We start from the raw sequence: 24,573 nt of genomic DNA, 5'->3' as shown, positions 1-24,573 counted from the left end.
TTTTATCCTAAACTCACTGGATTAACGTTCGAATAATTTTCAAACAAGATACACACATCGTTAACTTTGGTGTTCTATTAATGGTTTATTGAAGGTGAGTAATGAACAAAATTAAAGTCCAACCATTATAGATTAATGGTTTATTAACCCGCTAACTACATTTCTCCACTACACTGGATACCTACTTTATCATTTTAGAACATATGTTAAATAGTCTTAAAATGACTCTTGGTTCTTGATTTTATAAAAAAAAATGAACGGGTTAAAGAAAGATGGACGTTTGGAAACTGAAAAGCTTGATGGAAATCTTGACAGAGAATTTGAAGCTTGTGGATAATCTCTACAAAAGTGGTAATCTAGATAGTGTATAGACTATTCTCCATTAAAAGGAACGCGAGCCGCGACTATTAATTGTTCATTAGCCTTTAACGTTGACATTGATTAAAACTTGTCGCGCGTGCACGGTAAACCTAAATACTTCGAACGTGTACCGACTGATTCTCCGCACGATTCATCGTTAGTTCCAGTCGATCGAGACGAAGAAAAATAACAGATACATCTACACAGGACAAATAATTCAATAGTTAACGTAATAAATACGTGTTTCCTATATTATGACACAAATCGTTTCGATATATTTCACTTCAAAAATGTCGAAAATGTTGAAATTACACTTCAAAGATGTCGAATAAATTTCAGTTAACAAAAGTAAATAAATATTTTATATAACGCAAATGTAATGTAATTAAAAATTATAAAATAAAGTACAATACTTACGAATTTCTAGGATCGGCGAGCCATCACACAAATAATTTATCGCGAAAACTGTTATCAAGCAGCCGTAGACCAGCATTGTTGCTGCGACGAGGTTCGGTCACGAAATAATTCGGAACTGCTTGCCCACCGAGGAACGCAAACGTGCCATCGATCAACAATGCGCTGACACTGTCATTTCTAATGTCATTCTTTTCCTTTTTAGGATCAGGCAACTTGCTTCGTGAGAATTTTATCGCCTCCCCTTATATTTATGTTAATCGAGTCTTCGTTCGTTTTCGATGACTATTGTCGAATCGAAAATAAATTCTTTTCTTTTCTTTCATTTGATCCTTAATAATATATATATATAACGACAGAATTTTTAATCTTAAGATTTAACGATCATTCTTTGTACAGACACGTCAGGAAGATGTCAAATTCTTAATCTTTTATCCTCTTGTCACATTCTTGACGTCGCTCTATCGTGCGATATAAATCAGGGGCTGATAACGAAACCGACCCCTGTCAAACGCTTCGATTTTTGTGATAACAAGAGATTCTAATAGTCAGAAGTAAGAGTCACGACATAGTGAACCATATACAGGGTGATACAAAAGAAAGGGTTTATAACTTCTAGGGTACATAGTACTCGTCAAATGATGAGAAAAAAGTTCTATAAGAATATGTTAAAAAGATTAATATTTTCACAGTTATATCGGTACCATATAGAAACAATGAAGAAAATTATAAAAAAAACTAATAAAAATTGTAAAAAGCCAGAATAATAAACATTGATAATTCATCGTTTCCATATGGTATGATAGCTCCCGAAGCAAGAGAAAAAAAAATTGTTTGTAATTTCGAAAATATTAATCTTTCGACCATATTAGCAACTACCCTGTAAGTTATGAACACTTTTTTTTTGTTTTGCCCTGTATAATAAAAAACGAACCTATATCCTGATATATGTTAAAAATTCCAGAGTACTCTGTACTATCCTAGAAGAAAGAAATACAAAATTGACAAGGGTCGTTTCTGTCACGAGCCCCTCAGAAAATCGTAATAGTCGTACAGCTGTGTACACACGTAGCACCTATTTAAATCTTCTAATTAAATATACCACAGGTGACGACGATGTACATTTAAGACCGCGGTATTACGTAACCGAAGACAACCATGGCGAGCTGTTCGAGTCTTTGGATCCACGAACGGACGATGTTTTCCACTTAAGGTCGGGGAAGGACCTTGCCCTCTATTACAGCACAACGGGAGCAGTACTTAGGGGAACGATGACTGTGGTCGGGAGACGAAGAAGAAGAAGAAAAAAAAAAGAAAGAAGAACGATGATCCAACTAGAATGATCGCCTAGTTAACATGTGTCAAGAATGACTGGTCCATGGCCCAGATCCGATGCCCTTCCACGAACAGTATAAAAACGTCGGGCAAACGCGTCGTCCACTTGCAATCGAGTATGCCACAACGGTGCACATAGGTCCAAGAATTCGATCAACGAACAGAGCCACGAAGTTTCGTCGACGAATGAATATTCTCATAATGATCATCGGGGGTCCCCGTTGAACTGATCCTCGACCGATCGACATACTGGAGGAGCAGCAAACCGTTCGTTCGAAGCCACGAGTGTTGATGTGCGTCGCTTTGTTCTGTTTCCTTTTCATCCTCATCGTGACCACCATCGTGATTCTGCTGGTGTTCAAGCCGATCTACGTCTGGGAGATCAAAACTATGAAATGAATTCGACCAAACGTATTCCGACTTCGAAGTAACATCTGCAAGAATACCAAGGTATTGGTGACCAGGACACAATAATCATCCTTAAAGCTGTAGGAAAAACCTAACCAAAGATGTCGAAGGCAATCGGTACAATATTCTTAGCCCTCTGTCTGGTCAGCTTGATCGATGGTCAAGGCTCACTGCTGGACATGTCGCAGCAGCTATGGGCGAAGCTGCTCTCCGGTGGATTCTCTAAAGCAGGCAAACTGGACCCACTGAGGGTACCAGTGATCAAAGTGGACCAGTCCGAAGGGGACACGAGCTACAGAATAATTTTACGAAACGTGGAGATCAATGGGTTGAACGACTCGACGGTGGAAAGTATTCACATAGCCAAAGGACGATTGAAATCGAACTTGAGCGAACTGGAGGCTGGCTACGTGAGCTACAGCGATCTGAGGGATCTCGACTCGATTAGATACCGATTCCACACGTTGATCAAAGAGCCGAAGCTGCAGAACGAAAGTTTCGAGGCTATAGTCTCGGCGACCAATCAGGAGAACAAGTTCAAGGCCGCGTCCAGCGAACAGGAGCGTCGCTACGAGAGTCTCAGACGGTACGATCCGTTCCTGATGAGGATCCAGGCGGAACAGATGAGGGAGCCGGCGGATCAGAAGGATCAGAAGACCACGCAAGAGTCGAACTACGGACGTTTCAGCATGGAGGGCGCCAGGGTTGTCTCCAGGCCGGAGATCGCTCGAATGGTTGACGGTCCGAGGTATCCTTCGGACGTTCAGACGGTCTACGCCTCGAAATCCGGCGCCAACTCGAGGAACTATCAACAGAGAGAGAACTACGATCGAACCAGACAGGATTCCTATCCCGAACGTTATCAGGAAAACGATCGTTACAGCGACAGAAGGGAAAGTTACGATAGTCGAAACGGCGAAGCACGTTACGAGGATGTTCAGTATCAAAGAAAAGAAGGCTATGGCAGCAGAAGGGCCGAAGAAAGGTACGACGACGTCCAAACTGCAGCGTCTGAGAGTGTCGAGAGGAGAGTCAAGGGACAAACGATCCTTCCTGGTGCTGCTGCCAGGGAATCTGTGTCTCAAGCTGGGCTGGAGAAGAAGCCTGGGTATATCGATATTGTTTACGCCGATGGAAATAACAATGGTAGCGTGAAACGATTTGGAAATGGAAGGATCGAGTCTAAGGAGGACGCTATGGTGTACGGTGTTAAGGACATTCCGATGGTATTGTTTCGATATATTTTTTTAATTAAAAATTTTAATTGCTCTTCCTGTTTCTTTATTTTTTAATTGACACTGTTATTGTTAATTATATCGCATGCATAGGATGTTCTAGAGAAAAGGAAAATGCTGAGCCACAACTGCACCGATGGAGAACCCCTAACCAAGAGGAACGACGCGATCAAGGCGGCCATAGAAACGAAAAGTCTGAAAGATCTGAAGAGATACGCGACGGACTATCAGGAGAAGCAAGGATACTTCGAGGAAGGAATGCAGTTGGTCTACCATTACGGTGGAATGGATTCGAAAAATTCAAGGGACAGCAAGAACGCTCCGGGAACGAGGCAAAAACGCGCCCACAAAGAAAACGAAACTGACGTGAATATTGCCCTTCACTTTCCTTATCTTTGCTTAAGAAAATACGATTCTTACATTTGTGAATTATTTTGTAGGATGACGTAATGCACGTGATTTTGAAAATACGCGTACCCAGTCTCCGCATCAAGTCTGACTATCAGTTGACTGGAAAGGTGGGAAAAGAATTGGTGAGAGGAAACGGACGTCTCAATGGCAACTTCAGTAAGAAATTCTTCTAATATACCTGATTGGCTTTTTAATTTTTTTTTTTTTTTTTTTGTTAAAATAATGTATTGTAATTATTTATAGCCGAGCTGGTGGGAGACTTCACGATAGAATTGAAGAAAATTAAAGGTCAGGATACGTTAACGGTGCGAGCAGCGAGAAGCAAATTGTCGGCGAAGACTCAGAAAGTCGATCTTCAGGGAATGGACGAAAAAGGACCGGTCAAATCGATTCTCAGCCGTGGTGCGTATATTTCATTTTTATCACCCCATAAACAAATGTTTGAAAATGTACTAAAATGCAAGAGAATCCGGAAGTTTCTTTCAATCGTAAATAATACCATGAAAAACGTACCGAAGAACCGAACCGAGTAGAAGTTCGGTCTTTCACCTGGCAAGAAAATGCGCGCTAAATCTATAATCGTTTAGTAATACAAAAAAAAAAAAGTCGATAGACGAACGATCAATTGCATGGAGTTTCTAGCGAGTCTATCGACAAGCTGGGAAATGTATTCGAGCGTTCGCATCGTAAAAAGTGTTCAGCAGTGAGTCAGAGGCTTGGGTCCGAATACGAATGGGCGACAATAAAGCCGGTTCGAGGGATTATGTAAAACTCTTTCGTCTGTGTTCGTTGCGTCACCGCTACGGTGTTCTTCCGTAATTAGTAAACGGTAATGTAAACCCAGGAAAAGAGGAATTCTGTTGAGGAAAGTGGTGTCAACCGATCACGAAAGTACGATGACCAAATTGATATTGAACTGACTCGAACGTACATATAGGATTAATTAAAATACAAAGGAAAATAAAAAATCGTATACGTATTACGGAGTGTTTAAATTTTGGAACGTTTCATCAGGTAATTATATAAAACACAGGAGAGTCTGACTGATCAATTATTACTTTCTTTCGGCGTTTCGAACACCATCGACGCTCGATTGTCCCGTTTGGTAGCGCTGCACTCGCCTCGACACTCGTTGAAGTCTCCAGACCGCGCCAAGTGTCCCCAAGTAAAAAGGCAGGAAATTGCCAAACGACTTTAACAATCACATAATTATAACGTTGACTGATTTCTGTAAAAGTCTAGATCGATGTCGTTTTAGTTAATAATTAGAGTGACGAAAGAAAAAAAAATAATGCATCGCGCAATCTCCAATCGTGCGTGAAATCTTCGACGGAGACTAGTTGGGGATCATTCATTGAATTTGAATTTCTATTTTACGATTAACTTCGATTTACGTAAAATCCGCCGGAGCGAATAAATGTTTCTATAATTATCGAAGAACGGTACGGTTCGAACAATCGAAAGTTTTCCATGCATCATCATTTTCCGCGTGTACGCAGGAAACAAACGGAGGAAAAAGTAAAAGCGGCCGGTCACCGAGTGTGTCGTCGTCGATAGATGATTGGCGAACGAAGTAAAAGTGTCCACTTTCTGTAATGTTTTGACACACCTCCACGAATCGAGTATTAACTCGATTAATGGTAGATTCACGTCGACGTTTTTCGTTTCGTAGGTCTGATGGCCGCTGAGGCGGTCGCCGCGATGCTTGCCGATGACCTGGCGACCAAAGCGCTGAACGAGAAGACGGCCGACGCGATGATATACAGAATGTACAAAAATCTGCCGGTTAATTGATACGAATCTGCCTGGGCGACTGGACCTTTGCAAACTGGGGCATAGGCTTCCTTCGAACAGTGGCGTACTGGTTAAAATAATTAGAAATTCTAGCGAACGATCCAACGAAACGAAGTTAATTTAACAGGTTCGACACTGTAGCTTCTTAAAAATCGTAATTTATCAACATTTCACTCATTTCAAAAGCTGCTATTCTAATTATTTTAATCGGTACACCATTCATGATAATGTATATTAACCGAATAACTGCATGCTAATATTTATTTATTTATATATTTATTTATTTATATATATTACGGATATTAGTTAAGAGAAGATTAGAAACCGTTAAGAAGTCGTTAACCAGTCTAATAATTTATATAACGTAGACTACATTTTAATGTATAGGTTTGCATATTTATTACGGTCACACATGTTTTGTCACAGTACATATGAGAGTAAGTATAGATATATTTGTAGAAGTGATAATTTACGCTGTGTATTTTTAAGTCGTGGAAGCGCATTTACCAATGTAGTTTTTTTTTCTTGTTCGTTACGGATCACGGTTTAGAATCGGAAATCGATCCAGAACCGTCTCGACGCGTGTCACTCCAGTTACGGAGACACGATATATAGATATACGTATATGTAGGTATATATATATATATATATATATATATTCGATTTACAAACAAGTTTCAAAACGTTACGTGCAGTTTACACCACGCACGTCACCACAGCGGAACCAGTTGGGATCCGTCAGATTTTACATAATCGTATTTAGGAAATTAAACGAGTTGCACCACCGATACCAGTGTTAAGCTATAGGGGAAAGCGTATCTGTCGATGGCTCGATTTACAAACGTGGACGAATTCAACGGAACTAGGAGACTGGAATGATCCCTAATACTATGTATTATTTAATCGTAAAATCTAACTTTAGTATACCGATGCAATAACGTACAGTATAACCGTACCTTAATCATATCTTGTATTTTATCATTAATATTAACTTAATTATAATTATCATATTAATAATAATCTTCGTTTAAGTGTAATACGTTTTCAATAATAACAATTATATTATTAATTATAAATATATATTTAGGTGTATCGAAGGCTCAAACCGAAGGAATAAAAAGATGTACAACTGCACTGAAACACTGAAAGTGCTGTTTTTATTACCCTAGCATGATTCACGTTAGAAAATAAACAAACTGTTCTGCGTCCAACGACTTTCGACGAAAACAGTATCGCGTGACTCACAATGTCGATGACCCAAATGTGGCAAGGAAAAGGCTTGCGAAACAATCGGACATACGGTGCATCGAAATTTTCTCATAGACCGCCTCGAAGATGAGGTCTTCGGCGAACAGATGCTCGAAGAAATCACGAAATTATATGCACGGAGTTTTCTTTTCATTATCGTCTTTGGAAATCTCGAATCTCGACAGGAAACGGTGGACAGAATTCATGCGAAGGACATGAAGGCTATTAGACAAATGGCGAATCATTGTCGAGATTGTTGTTCGGAGAGACTGAAAAGGAATTACAATCCCCGGTGAATGTCGTTAAGGGGCGTGCAATCGAGTACAGGGCTCACCAGATGGAAAATTCGCACACTGAATACACGAAAAAGAAAACGATTACAATGATCAAGTAACAGAAAAATCAAAATGAAAAGATTAAAGAGGCAAAGATGAATATTTAGATCGATCTACCGACTGAACTTCCTTTCTCGATAAAAATATAACACAGCCAGTAAATTCCTTCCTCCAGTTAATGACTCTGATTCTTCGATAATTGCACCGGAATACCTTCCCCGGCTACTTTCCTCGTTAATAAACAATTTCTAATTCTAACGATAGATACCCTCGGTTCTGTGACCTGTGCAATCTCAATTCTATTCCTCACGTGAACGAATCGTTTCGGTGCAACAGTCTCCGACCAAGAAAATATTGGGGCCAAAAGCAAAATGTCGGTGAGATTGCACGGAACCGATCAAAGGTCCACCGTTCACCAGATGGAGGAAGGTTGTTCCGCCGTGTCTCCAACCAAATTTCAACCACAGACTTTTACTTCCACCAAGTGTCTCTGACATAACATCCAATTGAAAATGCACCAGCGTACGGATGCAAGGATGAAGGGATTTATCAGAGCAATCGTTGGTCGAATTCGATTCGATGGAAGTCTTCGACGTGCACGTTCGATAGATACCCTCGTGAAAGGATCAAAAACCTGACCTACGGTTCGATAGTTCCACGCAACAGGGGACGAATTATCGAGTGTGTGTGCACGGTTGCTGGTGGTGGGCTGGCTACGGCCCTGACTGAGTTAAAAGGAGGCATTCTACCGTGATAAATTCACCATTCCGAGTAGTGGGGACAACATACACGCGGAGAAAGTGGTCTTAGTTTATATATACCCAGCCACGAGGACGATCGCACGCATTTTCAATATCCCTCTCGGTAATTGCGATATTACGTACGGACACAGAGGCTAACGGCACCGACAGGATGATGATCATTGGGTTGTTCCTGATTGCCGCGTGGACCGCACCATCCATCGCTGAACTACGTGAGTACGGATCATCTATCGGGCCCTCTGCATTATTGCATAGTTTTCATAAAATTTTTTGGCTGACCGGCCCTTTCAAAGTTTTTTTTATTGTCCACCCCCTTCGGGTAAACTATCTCTATTATCAAAATTTCCAAGTGTAGGTGTGAGTCTATTCTTTGAATCTTAAAAAGTTAAATCGAAAATGAAACAAATTAAATAACCAGATGCGATGTTAGATGTCCTCAACGTCCACCGGTAGTAGCGCCCACTATGGGAACCTATGCATTTCTGATCTTCTTTTGGGCCTTTGCTTTATGGACCAGTTTTATATATATATATTATATATATATTATATATATTTATATATTATATATTATATAATATTAACTTATGAAGTTTAATTTTGAATGGTTCGGTCCTTGATTTGATAAAAATGCTCGGGATACGTTAGAAAACATTATCTTCTTCGAGAGTCTTTAGCGTAGGGTACCGTCATGATCGACAGCAGACTTTCTTTTATTTAAATATTGTTTCTGGTTAGGTTCAACGAGAATTTTATGGAGTAAATGGTACTGTCATGTATACGAATGCTTTATTAGATAACGATCAAACATTTTTCTTGTCTGTAACTATTTACGAAAAATGAACTTTCAAATTCTGTAGGTTCTCCAGGTTCTCTATTTGGTGGTTTTAGAAGTTTTACAGAAGTTTAGATCGGTTCGGATAGTTGTTCAAGTGTCACTGACTGTGCAACGCAACACAACGAACTCGAATAGAACGATTACATGAACGTCCCACTCGAAGCTTTGATATCAACGCAGGCAGTCTTTCCCCTTCATTTTAATCTGATGTACCAGATTTAGAAAATCCGAGGCGTGATTCCGCTCGGTCGTAGCAAAAATGTTACAAGGACGACACTGAACGTATGCACATACATGACAAAGTGCATTGATGTGAAATTAAAATGCTGATTCCTTTAACATTCTCGCGTTTATAAGAGCCAGTACATACACTAAACAGTAGGTACACGATAACCATCCTGAGCTAAAAAATGTTTAGCAATCATCAGCGCTCAGAAGACACTAGTATTTTTCCATTGAAAGTACCATTTAGGCCATTCTGATCCACGCAAGTTCCATGCATTATATAATATATATAATAAGCATTTATTGTTCCCCTTAGGGTTACAATTTATATATATATATCCCTTCTCCTTTACATATTCCTAACCTATTCTTCATCCTACGCCTTATCTCTAATTTCTAATCCCAAATCGTTCGTCTCTATATGTATATACGCACACACACGTCCCCCTTCCCTATTCTGGACCTCCATTTCTGCTCGTCTCATCATTCATTCCAATCCTTCTCGTCGTTCTTCTATTTTTTTCATCCATATCTCCCCTTTCCCTCTCCTAACACTTCTAAGTTCCATCAATAATTTCCTCTATTTCCAACATCCTGTTCAAAGCCCAGAATAAGAAACAACCTAAACTCTAATGGAAGATCATACTATCAGAATCTTGAACCACCCACAAACTCTTATCGTAGACTTCCCTGAAACGTAACCTCTGATCGCATCAACCGGGCCAGAAAACGGAATTCCTATCCACGGATCTTTGTTACAGCGGTTTCACTTGCGCAGGCTAACGAGAAAACGGGATTTTCTTCTTTTTTTTCTTTTAAACGGTCGTTTAGAAATTCGGGCCTAACGGGTATGGTCTCCTTTCACGACGGGCCTCCCGATGATCGTGCTCGTGCGCGATTCCCTCCTCGTTTCTAGCTACCGGCGATCTATCAATCAGCCGCTGGCGGGAGGGGGACTCGGAATCCTTTCTCACCACGTGCGTTCTCTTCGGGGGCCCCCTTGGATCGGCAAGTCCCGGACCCCGGCCGGAATTCGCCTTTACGGTCGATTAAAGAAGCTCGTTCGTCGCCTTCGTAATTTCACTTTCTATACACGAGAGCGTATAATACACACACTTTCGATTTTAGGCCTGGCATATCGTGCAAAAACGCAAGCCACGCCGTGACTTCTTAGTCAGCGCGGCTGGGTGACCGTCATCGGGGTTCAGTCACCCTGGAACGTTTCAACACGGTACGTTGACTTTTCCTTGTGTTTCTTGGGAAAAAGAATGCTGATTCCGCGGAAACGCTCGACGTCTTTGTGTGTCAGGTGTAACGAGGTGTCGGACATTGTTTGGTCAGTGGTTGGACAATGTTCGAATTGAAATTCGAAATGTATATTTTCGTCACGAAGAAAAACGTGAACCTGTATTAGTATTTGGGTGTTAACCCTTTTACGCCCAGACCCTTAAATCGCTGTTTCAAAATTATGAGACTGATATCTTGCTGTTTCGAAGTCGAAAGTATCGATATTAAACAGACCCCATTGTTTTCATTTTTTTTTTATATTCTTATTTATTTCGGGAGGGAATACTGAAATTTCTCAACTGAAAACATAGAGATCTACGTCATGTCTGTGGAAGTACGGATCGCTGTTGACAAAAATTAAATATTAATTTTATAATTAAAATTTCACTATGTATTATTTGAATAAAATTGTGCCTAACTCTGAATATAATCGACAATAGTGAATCACTTGTTTGTAATTGTACCAACTGGAACGTTGATCTTATTTTTTTAATAAATAAGAAGGAATACTTTAAAAGTACATGCTCAGAACAGGTTAATCTTAGTCGTGAGTTTTATCATAGCGATGCAACGATTATGGCAATTGTCACCTGTAAATCATCTTCATCTACAGCCCATCTAGTTCCTTGATGATGAATTTCGGTGATCCATCGAGATATCTTGGCGTGCACAGTGTAGTAAATTCTTTTTCTTACGCTGTTCTATATTTCCAGCGCCAGGTGTGCAATCCTGTCCCCGGACAAACGATCTACCACAATACGACAGATGCGTGTTGAAGCAATTGAAAGCGATCACGCCGTACCTAGCGAAGGGGATACCGTCGTTGAAGCTACCGGCGCTGGACCCTCTGTTTCTTCCGTCTTTGACGGTCGACAGGAACCTGGAGGCGTTGAAAATCAAGGCCAACATGACCAAGATACGCGTCCACGGCGCGACCAATTTCCTCATCGACGAGTTGAAGGCGAACCCTAACGACCTCACGGTGTTCATAAAAGTTCAGCTGCCGCACGTTCACGTGAACGGCGACTACGACGTGCAAGGAAGGCTGTTGCTGCTCCCGTTGAACGGGGCCGGTAGTTTCAAAGGAAACTTCAGTGAGTATCTTCACCAATTTTGTAATTATCGATTGTTTAGGAATTACTTCAAATAGGTTTGAAATTGATTTTTCAAAAACATGAAAATAAATCAAATATACGGAAAAGTTAATTAACACTAGAACTACCGATAATAATCGCGCATCTATTACGATCGGTTGATAAACATGATAAACGTGTGAAAATAAATAAATTTATAAATTAACTGATTTCGTTACTCCCATATCAAATAAAAGTTGCCAAGGATCTGAGGAATTGTATTGTTATAATATTTTAATCCTCGTTCTAAAAATTATGACAATCAGTCGTTTTGATTGCTCTGATACTTCTAGCGTTAAAGGCGATCTGAGTAATTTAACTTCTATGCAATAGCTAATACAGAACCAGCAATGATCGCACAAGGCGAAGAAACTGCCTGCCTGCTACAAATATTTTGAGACTGGTTTTTCAAAACCTTCAATGAATAAAATAAACTAAAAAGTTAGTTAAAGACAATCTGAGTGATGTAATATTTGTGCGACAGCTAATACAGAAGCAGCAGTGACTGCACAAGGCAAAGAAACCACCGACAAGAACGGCGTAAAAAGGATCGACATCGATAAGCTCGTGACGAAAATTCGTGTTGGTGATGGTAACATCAAGCTCAAATCTCCACCTAGTCACACTCTAGCTGGTAAATATCATCTACCTTACATTTACGATCTCATTATATTTTATACCTACTTACATACTTTCTTGGACTTCCATCTTGGGATTTCAATTTTTTCCAAGTACCCGCAGTGAAAACTATCTATTTTTAGAAACCATACAAAATTAACTAAAGACCATAAAATTACTGCAATCCACCAAACAGAGGATCACTGAAGACCAATGCACAGACTTCGTAAACCGAGACTCTCTAAATAGAATGTTCGAACACCTTTGGACTCTCGAACGGTTCCACCTTTTCTCTCGATCGATCTATCGTGCTCTCTCTAACTTTCCCCTCGATTTCCTCGTTACAGCTGACGCAGCGGCCACGTTCTTCAATTCGAATCCCCGGCTGGTTCTGGACATCGCCAGTCCGATCATCGAGGACACCGCGGCCACAGTGAGCAGAGCGCTGGCGGCAAGAGCGTTGGCAATGCTCACGAAAGAGGAATTGCTTCTCTAGTCCACGATTATACCGCTTTTGTTATCCACCTAGGAGTTCAGTCATCTGTCGCAGCTGCGATGATTACCGTCGAGGCGGAATCGATTGACCGCTGAAGGTTCCCCTAATAACTTCAATCGAGTCAAACGGGACTCCACTTTTCGCGTTAGCTGACTCTGGCCACGCTTTAGAAACACCTCGGAGATTGTTAAGTTTGATAGATATTATTGTTTGAAAGAGTATACACGACTGCAAAATTGCAATCTGAGCTCGGTAGATTGTTACACGAAGATGTTAAGGTGCGTATTGATTTGTTGCGTATCCTTGTATCGTATCACTGTTGCGTATCAACGATGCAACGCTACGGTGATACGCAACAAGTGGATACGCAGCTTTAGATGTGCCAATAAGTGATCCGTTATTTGTTCTGTAAAATATTTATTTTCATGGAAATTGAAAGCCATTAATGTTTATCCTTATTTCTCCAATACTCTTCGTTATGTTTGTATAGACAGAAGGGCAAAAGATGTTGAGAATTGTAAACTATGTTGTCATTTTGTAGAGAAACGAATAATGGATTGCTTGTTGATAGACTTGGTACAAATAATTGCTAAATGGCAATTTTGTAACGTTGAACATTAGAGAGGTGGAAAGCGAAGTAGCGAGAGTGGAGACATAGCTTCTCTGTAACCTTAACGAGCCAATTTATTCTGCCTCCGCTAAATAAGAAAACTACAATTCCCCCGGTGACGACGAGAGAAAACGTAGCGAGAGTGGAGACATAGCTTCTCTGTAACCTTAACGAGCCAATTTATTCTGCCTCCGCTAAACAAGAAAACTACAATTCCCCCGGTGACGACGAGAGAAAACTTTTGTTTCAGCTTGTACTGTTTTCAAAGCGTCGAAACTTATCCTAGATCGTGATCGACGCGAATATAATTATATTTTCCTTCGAACTTTGTCCTCGATATAATAAGAAATGTGATTTACGAGTCTAGATCTCTAAGAAACCGATGCAATTAATTGTATTCGTTATTCGAATCGTTTGTTGTTAACTGGTATCCCGTACGATTTGTTACTTTCACGATTCCTTGTGTTTGATATTCATTACTTGTAAATTTGTTCCGTAGCCGTGTGAAATAAATATATATCGTAAGTAAAATCTGAGAAGAAAATTTCACTATCGTTGGCGTTCGACGAATTTTGAAATTCTCTGGGGGTCACTGCGACCCCAATATCGACCAGTCAATTAACCACGAACGTTAAGTGCCTCGATCATCAATAATAAATTAAGTTTTTTTACCCGGGTTCACTCATACAACTCGTCGAACGAAGTCGGAACATCGGATTTGCATTCCATTTATCCCATTAACCAGTTCGCTATTTCTTGAAACTTCTCCGTTACATAATAAATCGTATAACTCAACTATAAATTTTTACAAAAATTCTAGACTCAGATTGACAATTCGGTCATTTACTTCAGAATGAATATTCCATTTGTTGTTCTCTGTGCCTCATTGTATTTTATTTGAAACTTTAATCGCTACATAGATCCTCTCTCGAATCGTTTTTCGTTACGTAAACGGCCATCTCGTGGCAAGAAGTTCCCCGAAACTTCGTTTCACTCGTCATTAACCAATCTCCACACAATATCCGAACAGGTTTTCGTTATTGAACGCACTCTATCTGGCAAAGAACTTTCGTAGAAATTTAAAAACCTATTCGATCGACGATGAAGCAGTTACCACTTTGAATTTTATTAATTTTCAGGGAACAATTCTTTGTAGGTGAAAGACTTCGTGATCTTATTGGCCACGTTGGTGAACAGTTCAGATAATGAGCTCTCCAATACCGGTCTGATTTCCTCCAGGAGCAACGCGTTGTTGTTGTTCAACAGTTCGTTGCTGGCGGTACCTGATTATACAAACAATATTTTTGTTTCTGAGATAGACAAAATGAAACAGTATTATATAGACGTAGAACACATGCTAAGACCATCTTAACAAATATTATGATCTCATCTGATGAAGATCGTGAATTGTTATAATTTATTATAGCGACAGAACGCATCTTTTTTTTCATTGCAGGAAGCTTACCCAGAATCGAGTCCTCGCGAAATAGATTGCTAAAGTGCAAATTGGCCTTGCCGATTTTAATATTAATCTTCATCCTTTCGAAATTGAGATAGGTGTCGTCATCTCTGAACACCTTGCGTGCTCTTAAAACAACGTCGGAATCGTACTCGGCTTGAAAATCATAAAACAGCAAGTAAACCACAATTTAACAGAATAAAAAGTTAGACAAGATGTTCCTAATAATAATGGGTGTACCAATATGTAGTTCACCATCTTCTTGCGAATTCGCTGTATTCGTTTCGGAATAATTTGAATATCTATTCTATTTCAACAATATTAATTACTTCTTCCTATTAGTCTTCGCCATTTGAATTAAACAGAAAATCGAAAGACCATTCTGAATTCTGAAATGTATATTGGGACAATAGTGAATTACTTATTGTTGCACTTAATACAATTCTCCTAGTATAATTTGTATTATTACAGTAAATGACTGTCAATCTAACGATGCAATAGTCATTAAAAGGTATACTGTTTTCCAAGCTTTTGAGATTGCACATTTTTTCTGAGAATCTTACTAAATGTCCCCGTTAGATCTCCTTCGCCAGCGAGCCTGAGCAAAAGGATCCTCGCGTCGATCTGGTATTTCCCCTGGAAGCTCAGTCTGTCGAATGACACCTTGAAGGTGAACTTCACGTTCTCCACGTCGGCTTTTAGATCCCGTATTTTGAACGAGGAAGGACCCGATACCTGTTCCCAACGACGACACGTGCAATTTTACTTTTTCGAAACACAAAAAAAAGAAAAAACTCGACGACTAGCGACGGACAAATAAACATTCTTGCATTCGCCTATAGCGATTTACCTGCAAGTCCGTGAGATTCACGTCTAGTCGCGCGCCAACCGGTCCTCTCAGCAGTCGAATTTCCTTCAAATACAACGGCTCGATGGCGGGAGCATCCAGTTCCGGGATTCCAGCCGCCAATTTATCGCGAAGCTGTTCGATGGATCGACCGATGCACTTGTTGATGTCGGGATCGCTCTTCTTGCACGGCTTTATGTAAGGCGCTGTAATTACAATCATTCGAAGAAAAAAAAACAGTCGAGTAGAAATTATATCCATTTTTGGTGAGTAAAAATGACGGACGGTATTGGAGGAATGATTCCAAAACATGACTCAGACTGTGTAGGATCTTTTATAATATTTCTATAAAATGAAGTAAAATAGTGGAATATTTTCATTTTTCTATTACAGAATTTGTAATTCTATTACCAAATGCGACACAGTTGTCCAGAATAAAAATTTATCAGGAAACAAGTCAAAATTAATATATTCAAACAGTTGAAAATTCAAATATTCAAATAAATCAAAATTTATTTTTATTTACAGATTATTATTCAGATCAAGCAATCAAGAATTCGAAATCAATTTTAGGGATCCTTTTCGATGACGTAATCATTCACTCACAGTGTCCTCAAGATCTTCATGAATGTCTGAATTCTTAGGAAATTTTCTTTTTTATATTTGACTGTGAGATTGATGATAAAAAAAGGGTCTGTTGAGAACAGTAATGCATGGAACAAATCTGCCTTGGTTAATAATAAGTTTAATGTGAGTTTTTTTCGAAGATAAGAGAAATTTGTTTTCGACAATTTCAGCTGCTAAGTAATGATTTTGGACCACTGTAAGACAGTTGCGAAATTAACCGTCCAAGAGGAATACAAGCTCCAGATATAGATTACAGCATGTCGGCCTTCGAGATCAACTTGAATTCGCTAATGACTGCTCGTTGACTCGTGCATTCAGAGTGCATCGGGTTTCGCGACAATGACTCTACTTCGAACGGGTTCAAGGACATCGGCGCAATCGTATTTACGAACCGAAAGTGGTACGATGGATTCTGCAACGATCGATTGAAATGCACATAAAACGAGCCTTATTCCCCTTATATGTGCATAAACATCGACGGCAGTGAACTGAAATTTCGTAAGAAACCGTTTAATGTCAACCTCTTCGTGCAACGAATGACAAGACCTTGACGTTTTTGCTGGGACCTTTCGAATCGTCAAAACGGATCGCGTGAATTCATCTGTTTCACACTGACAGGGAATTTTTAAAATATAATATTAAAGGTTTTTTCGAGAAAGTACTCACGTAGCAGAGCGGACACCACGCAGAACAGAGCCGCCGTCAGGCTAAGAACAAACATAGAAATTTTTGTTATTTCATTCATTCACTTTTTTTCGCAGTTGTAAGATCACGATTTAATTAGCGTCTACGGTGACACTTTCGCTGTCAGCTGATATTCGAGCCAGGCGACTCGTTCAACTACGACCGTGACACTGAAGTAGAAGTTGAATTAATGTATGTTGCTGTGGAAGTGGAATCTGGCTAATAGCTGGTTAAATATTTCCTCTCGTTTAAAACACCACTGAAATTTGTTCTGAGATCATCGTGAACAATTGGAAAATATTTGCCCATACTTTGTATTCCGAAAGACTTTGTTCGATGAGTCGAAGATGACTTGCATAATTTTGTGCAGATATATGTCAAATGTAAAATGGCTTTCCTACGATCGAAGGAATATAAAATATAATCTAGAAATCATAGAATCTTCCAATATTAATAATATAGTACAGTAATGTTTGGAAATTAGTTCCAGTGAACGAACAAACATGAACGACGAATTGTGTGTTTTTAACGAGTAATTGTGTATTTGTAAAACTCTTTAAATAAATAGTGCCAAGGCTGGAAGTAAACGCCATAACCCATGCGTTTCTTTGCATAATGCAAACCGCAGTTACGATGGTAGTTACTTGCAAATTGTAATATGTGACCTGTTGCAATAAGTACGAATTTACTAAAGAAGCTATATGCTTTGTACAAATTCACTTAATTATTTGATCCATAAGGTTTGAAGAAATGGTATTATCACACGTGGTAAATGATAACAAAAAAATGTGTTATGTTGACATTCGTAACACACATTCACAACAATATCAAAAACCACTCAGCTCAAGCAAAACCAAAAAAAGACAACCACCAACTAGAGAACCACACAACACAGCACTGAACATCAACATCGCGAGTTCCCTAACAAAAAACCACATTCCAGACCCAATCGTATAATCGAACCAACAGGAAATCGATCAGCACGACGCACATATCGACTCGTCGAAGTGCGTTAAAATTTGTCGTCGATTGAAAAACAATGATCTATCAGCCTGCACAACGAAAAACATCTGGATCCACCCCCCATCGTATAAGATCTCTGTGTCCAGAGATTGGCAAATTCATTATGTAGATAAAAAGTTTCGAATAACGAATAAAAGATAAAAAAAAGTATTTCGCCATTTTTAATTGTCTAAACGTGGAAATGTCAAGTTTTATAATAAAATAGTACTTCTTTATGAATGAATCGACATTTGTCGAACAATTAAAGGGTGTCTCAGCAAGAATTTTGAGTCAAATGGTGACTCAATCATATTTGCAAACCACCCTGAGACAATTCAGAGACTCGAAGAAGAAATTGAACGTCAAATTCGTAAAATCCACCAGCCGTTACTCCAAAACGTACTGCGAAATTTCGTCAAAAGAATACACACCTGCCACCAGACCAACGGTGGCCATTCAACCGACAATTTTATTCCATGTTTAATGTCATTAATAACTCTGAAGATATCAATAATAAAATGTAAAAAAACAATTAAATTAATATGTTTTTTAATTTAGTTAAAATTCAAGTTCTTGCTGAGACACCCTTTATTTAATCTTATTGACTGTTTAAAGCACAGAACGACACCCTTAGATGCTGCTGCTTTTCACTGTGTATTATTCGAATAAAATTCGGCCCAACTCTGTCTTTGTCGTACCATACGCGGGCAAGAGGAGCGTACATCGCTGCCGGTCCGAAGGTTCTCGGCGACTAGCTGTTCGATAGACGGGGATGATATGTTTAACCCGTTGGATCCCCCAGGTGCGTTGTAACCAGGTATTGCTCTATCGCATTCGGCATGTTGATTACCTCGTGCCACTTGTCGGTCATTGGTCCAGGCCCCAGGAATCGCTTGTCGCCACGCTAGGAGAAGTTTACACGGACTGGAGAACGGTGCAGGTCGCTGATCGACGATCGAATCGGCTGCGTTTTCGCTGCGTTTCACCCGCCTATATCATACAGGGGGAGGGGACAGGGACCGTTTTCCCCGCGTATAATATAATAATATCCATATTAGACAGTAAAATTTCGCATAATATAGTATAACATGAAATATGTAGTTAATTAAAATCCACCATAAATTTTTGCCAGTAGCACTATTACAATTTTGGTCATCGTAAAATAAGGAGTCAGCAATTCGTCATTAATCGTTCACTCTATGCTCGATCTAATGCCCCCCTCTCCCTTCATCTTTCTCTGACAACACCGTCGACTAGTTTGACCGCATAAATTTCATCGGTAATCATAGATCATAGATAACGTTTACCAGCAGCCGTTCTATTCCGCATCGCGTTACAATGTCGAACCCCCTCTGTGCGATCTAGCTTGATCGTGTACGTTTGTTTGCAATGCAAACGATCGAACTGATATCGATCGCAGAAGGATTGCAAAACAGCCGGAGAAATAAAATTGTGCGTCTGGTTGCGTCCTTCGTTGCTATTCGCGTGTGTAACGGCATTAGGCGATTCCGATGGTGTTAATGTCAACGGCGTTACTGCAACTTCGTGTAAATTCAAGTGAGTGGACGTTAATCTCGGCGCCGTGTCGCCGGCAGATTTATGGAAAGGATAAGTGAATTGTGAACGAAGTGGGACAAGTTTCGGGGAAGCTGAGCGATTGCGCCACTGTTGACAGGAAAATTATTTGTGGCCGTTATACGTATGTGTATAATGTGTATTATACGTGCGAATTTTATTTTAACCCTCTAATGGTAAACTTCAGGTCGTATCCGATCTAAGTGAAAGAAAGTATTTTGTATTTTTGGTAAATACAAGTTGAAGATAATAACTTTTTCCTATCGGTTTGAAAATGGCAAAAAAGTGCCCCGATCGAATTCGACAGCACCTTACCATGTATGATTTTAAAACCCATCTTACTATTCAAGGATTAATATTCTTAAAAAACACGTAACAACTGGTAACACTAATTTGTTGGGTATCGTTAGGGTAACTTCAACTTTGGCAGGAGTAACTTTGCCCGACATTCAGAAAATGACATTTTTGATTTTGCAGCCCTTTACAGGTATTTTTATATGAAATACCTTTCCAGGTAAAAATCAACTTAATTTAACAATTTACAGAGCTGGAAGATCGAAAATATTCATTTTCTGACTTGGGACAAAGTTACCCTAACTGAGTCCAAAATCACCCCAATTTACGGTATTTATTAGTGCTTTCAATTGTAATAATAATATAACAAACAAAGTTATTTTTATGGTAGCTTTTAAGGGTGAAGGTAATACGATCGATTATTCGATTCGTGTTCTCTAGGGTCTCTGAAGTTTCACGAAGTCCTCTGGGATCCTTTAGAGTTCCTCCAGGGCTCTTTTGGCTCTTTGAGGCCCTCTGATGCCTCTCAAAGCTCCACGTGATACTCCAGAGCCCTCTCGAATCTTCTGTACTCTTCTGAAGCCTCTTGGAGGGCTCACCCTCTAGGGTCCTCTACGACCTTTGAAGATTCATTGACGTTCCTCGGGATCTAATGAGGTCTCCTGGATCAGAGTTGAGCAGAATTTTATTCGAATAACACATAACGAAACGTAACAGTATCCAAGATCGTCGCCCTAACCTTTAAACAGTTAGTGAGATTAAATAATTCTTTACCAAGTGTCGACTCATTCAAAAAGAAATATTATTTTATTATAAAAATTGAAATTTCCACGTTTAGTCAAGTAAAAATGGCAAAATTTTTTTTTTTATTTACTATTGCGAACTTTTTATTTAGATGATGAATTTGCCTATCTCTACCCTGGATTTATTTTAGAGTTTTCTGATATCTACAAAGTATCCTCAGTTCTTCTGTATTCTGTGTTATTGAAGACGACCATATACACCATCATGGCATCAAGAAACGAAAGGATTCAACGAGCGAAAGAAACAGAAAATGTGGTTACTATGTAACTTCGATCCCCGTCGGAGAAAGCCGCGAAAAATGATGCACGTTGCGAAAGAGCTGACGGCTAATTCCAATGATCTACGAGGCCGACATTCTTCTCTTTACTCCGGCGTGGATTCGGTTGCCAGTAAAAACTTGCCCGGCGTACCGATTTCCGCGATTTTTACGATCCGCCATTAAAGCATAGCGAAAGTTGTAAAATGCCGCGAGAGATCGACGACAAACCGAACCCGAAATCCTGCGATCCGTAACAAAATATGCGCACCGGTCCAACATCGTCGGAATTGATTCACGGAAAAATGTTTCAACTTCAAACCGCAGGCTTTTCCCTTTCTTTGTCGCGTCCAGAACAACTAATTGCCCGGTATCGAAGGAAAGGTGAAACCACACTGAGGATCGTTAGCGGTCGTTGTTTAGCGATGGGATCGATATTCTTGCTGTCCACGTGAAAACTATCGAAAACAATAGTATTCAAGCTTTTTAAAACGATATCAGTGATCTTGAATAATGATCGATGAACCGAACGACCGAATATTAGCAAAGAACGAAAAATGGCCCAATGTTTCTATCGAGGTCCACCAATCAGAATCTGCGGTGTTTCAAAGAAAAAAATCGTAATTTTTGGGGTACCTTGTTAGTTCGATTTTTCTACAGAATATCGAACCTCCAGTTTGGTCTCACGATGTTCGAATCGACGTTGTATCAGTCCCATTACTACCACGAGAATACCTAATACAGAACAAAAGCGTCGAATGACTTTTAATCAAGCACCTGTTAACAAGACTTGTCATTAGTTTACGTAACACATACCAGTTTTTGCTTCGACAGTTACATCTCTGGTATCCAGATTTAAGGGAGAAAAAACCGTATAAAAATATCAACCATGATCGATCGAAAATGGCACTTGTATCAATTACATCACGTCACCTACGTCAGACTGGATTTTACAATAGCTAATAATCGCATCATAATAAACTCGTCGAGATTACGACATTAGTCTGTTCGTATTTTTCAAGGAAATGCTTTTAAGTTCGAACGTCCTCTATCTTTTGGCAATTTTGGGTCCGTTTTTTTGTTGCACACGGAATCGATCGGTTCCGTTTCTAAGCGGGTTCATTATGTTCTCGATCAGTTTTTAATGGAATGCTGGATCTCTGGAACGAAAAACTGACCTTGCCCCGACGTCACCCGAATCTTAAAAAAAAAAGTGATTCGAATGACGTGCGCCGAATACGGACCTGTCTGTTTTCGAGACACAGAAATCGGGCGGTGCGCAGATCACTGGCAAAAGTTTCCAGGCTACCGGAAGCGGGTGTCCTTCGTTTACCTTCCAATGACGTCGGAAAACCAGTAAAACGGTCCTGGGTAACGACTTAGAACATGGAAAAACTGCATACATAATTTAGGAGTTCTAGAAAACTTTGTAACTCTCAAAATTGTAAAAATTTTGCTTCTGTTTTGTTTCCTGTCGGAAAATGTTCTACGTTCCAATGGGAATACTGTAGTGTACAATATAAAGGCAATTTCCCTTTGTAAACACTTACCAATAGTGCTAAAAGAATGGGACCCCTGGGTACATCTAACTTCACCCCTATAGAGAACACTGTAAGTGCCATTTCAAATATTATATTTATGATTTTGAACAATCGGAATTGACACTTAAAATGTTTGCAAATTTAATCTAATTATCTTCGTCATGAATTTGGACTACATTATAATAAAAAAAAAATATAAACATTTGTGATACATTTGGATTATTGTATTCTTATAGTCACATTCAAATTTTGTAAATAATTTAAAGTCAGTCAACTTCATTTCCTCCAGAAAAATTTAATTTTTCGTACTCACAGTGTTCTCTAGAAGTATTCTTCAATTGTTCCCGGTGAAGTATAATCGATCCAGATCGACGGTTCTCCCAAGTCTGGCACATTTTTATCATGGAAACCTGTTTTTCGTTGCTCTGTTACCCATCGAAACACTTTGACTATTCATGATCAAGGAGATGTTTTTTCTCGATCGGACGGGGGAATTGGAGAAAAATAAAGCAGGAAGTCGATCTGGCATGCGTTCTAGCTGGTGCCGATATGTAGCGAATGAGATACATATATATTATATATACATGTAACAATCAGATGCGTATTGGCTTCGAGAGATCGTAATACTGATTATTTAGTATCAAGATCTCTCCGTGTGATATTGAACTTGATATATGAACATCTATCAAGACTGATTTATTGGGCACCGTGTAAGAAACTGTTGAGATTGTTACGGCAATACCTATACTCGAGAATAACGTCAGATTTATATAAGAAGTGGACTATAATTATATACATACACAGGGTGACTCATAAATGTATGTCAACACTTGAAAGGGTAAAATCTACACACTAATATAAGTAATAAAAACGTCATATGAACATATGTCTTTTTGTTTTCGAGTTGTGGGTGATTAAAGAAACTGTTCGGAATGCACAATCTCAACCCATTAGACTTTTACTTTTGGGGCCATTTAAAAATTATTTTTAACTCAATGCAAGTGAATAATGTGCACGAACTGCACAAATAGGACATCAAATGGATTCGAGATTATTCGAAGAATACCTGATATTTTCGATGCTACGGCGTGCAGTAGTGTGTGTTGAAGCACGAGGTGAACACATCGAACGTTCTCTTTAATCATCCACAACTCGACAACTAAGGTATATATGTATAGGGCATACGTTTACATGACATTTTTTAGTCATATTAGTGTGTAGACTAACCCCCCTGAAGTATTGACATGCATTTATGAATCACCCTGTATAATATTTGTGGTGAACATTAAGTATGAGTGGTAAATCAATCAAACGTACGTCATTGGAATTCTTAGTCACTGGTATGTTTATAATACAATCTAATATAATTTGTTATTTCCTTGTTTACTCATCTGAAGATTCTCGCATTTAACTGTATCGGTGCATAATGTATTGTAATTTATATCGAACTTACGCTTCCAGTGGGATAATTACTTCAGGTTGTTATTAATCACTTATAATTATCCACAAAGTTGTCGGTCGTCGGAAAATCACCCGTTTCACAAATTAGTGGAAAAATGGAAAATTTATGAGACAATGTAAAATGAATATTTTTAAATTAGTTAAGAGAATTATAGAAAAAAAATGGAGACCATACTTTGAGTTCAACGTAACAATATTCTCATTGAAGACCATCGAATTATACGATAAAGCAAAATGATTCATTTACTTCCTTCAGCATCCATTTTGACTTCCAAATGATCCTATTGGATGGTTACCAATGTAACAGAACTGGAAAGTAAGGAATACCAGTTTGCCATTGTCAAAAAATCGCTTTATGGAAACAAAGTTCGAGTGGATCTGACATATTAATTAATTTCTAAGAAACTTCCTCCTCTATCACGTGCGATCGGAGGATGGTGGGGGAGACTATCGGCTTAGGAGGAACAGACGTATCCTACGATCATGGCCATGGACTCAAGTGATTCAGAATTGTTTCC

General features: G+C 39.3%; 3 protein-coding genes across 3 annotated transcripts; 2 read left to right on the top strand and 1 right to left on the bottom strand.

Annotated features, from left to right (window-relative positions):
* Nucleotides 1–2,618: 2,618 nt before the first annotated feature.
* On the top strand, nucleotides 2,619–5,957 carry LOC107191492. The gene is made up of 6 exons (XM_015580554.1): nucleotides 2,619–3,393; nucleotides 3,499–3,743; nucleotides 3,846–4,118; nucleotides 4,193–4,319; nucleotides 4,407–4,565; nucleotides 5,836–5,957. Exons 1-6 carry the CDS (start codon nucleotides 2,619–2,621, stop codon nucleotides 5,955–5,957), a joined length of 1,701 nt encoding a protein of 566 aa, XP_015436040.1.
* Nucleotides 5,958–8,452: 2,495 nt separating this feature from the next.
* On the top strand, nucleotides 8,453–12,895 carry LOC107191490 (circadian clock-controlled protein-like). The gene is made up of 4 exons (XM_015580553.1): nucleotides 8,453–8,513; nucleotides 11,362–11,742; nucleotides 12,266–12,415; nucleotides 12,747–12,895. Exons 1-4 carry the CDS (start codon nucleotides 8,453–8,455, stop codon nucleotides 12,893–12,895), a joined length of 741 nt encoding a protein of 246 aa, XP_015436039.1.
* Nucleotides 12,896–14,633: 1,738 nt separating this feature from the next.
* On the bottom strand, nucleotides 14,634–18,848 carry LOC107191786. The gene is made up of 6 exons (XM_015580894.1): nucleotides 18,823–18,848; nucleotides 17,105–17,145; nucleotides 15,815–16,017; nucleotides 15,528–15,699; nucleotides 14,971–15,120; nucleotides 14,634–14,788 (listed from the first exon to the last, which is right to left on the bottom strand). The coding sequence occupies exons 1-6, from the start codon at nucleotides 18,846–18,848 to the stop codon at nucleotides 14,634–14,636; spliced, it is 747 nt and encodes a 248-aa protein (XP_015436380.1).
* Between the last annotated feature and the right edge of the window lie 5,725 nt (nucleotides 18,849–24,573).

This window comes from Dufourea novaeangliae, unplaced genomic scaffold (assembly GCF_001272555.1).
Source record: "Dufourea novaeangliae isolate 0120121106 unplaced genomic scaffold, ASM127255v1 scaffold228, whole genome shotgun sequence".
Classification (NCBI taxonomy): domain Eukaryota; kingdom Metazoa; phylum Arthropoda; class Insecta; order Hymenoptera; family Halictidae; genus Dufourea; species Dufourea novaeangliae.
This window is presented reverse-complemented; position numbering and strand designations above follow the sequence as displayed.

Bases quoted from the DNA above. Each gene is read 5' to 3' on its own strand.
- LOC107191492 (XM_015580554.1), top strand. From the start codon at position 2,619: ATGTCGAAGGCAATCGGTACAATATTCTTAGCCCTCTGTCTGGTCAGC. The intron at 3,394-3,498 runs GTTACAGCGACA...GAAGGGCCGAAG, and splicing joins ACGTTATCAGGAAAACGATC to AAAGGTACGACGACGTCCAA. The intron at 3,744-3,845 runs GTATTGTTTCGA...TCGCATGCATAG, and splicing joins GTGTTAAGGACATTCCGATG to GATGTTCTAGAGAAAAGGAA.
- LOC107191490 (XM_015580553.1), top strand. From the start codon at position 8,453: ATGATGATCATTGGGTTGTTCCTGATTGCCGCGTGGACCGCACCATCC. The intron at 8,514-11,361 runs GTGAGTACGGAT...CTATATTTCCAG, and splicing joins ACCATCCATCGCTGAACTAC to CGCCAGGTGTGCAATCCTGT. The intron at 11,743-12,265 runs GTGAGTATCTTC...TTTGTGCGACAG, and splicing joins TAGTTTCAAAGGAAACTTCA to CTAATACAGAAGCAGCAGTG.
- LOC107191786 (XM_015580894.1), bottom strand. From the start codon at position 18,848: ATGTACGCTCCTCTTGCCCGCGTATG. The intron at 16,018-17,104 runs GTGAGTACTTTC...TTGTAATTACAG, and splicing joins CGTGGTGTCCGCTCTGCTAC to CGCCTTACATAAAGCCGTGC. The intron at 14,789-14,970 runs GTAAGCTTCCTG...TTGTATAATCAG, and splicing joins TCGCGAGGACTCGATTCTGG to GTACCGCCAGCAACGAACTG.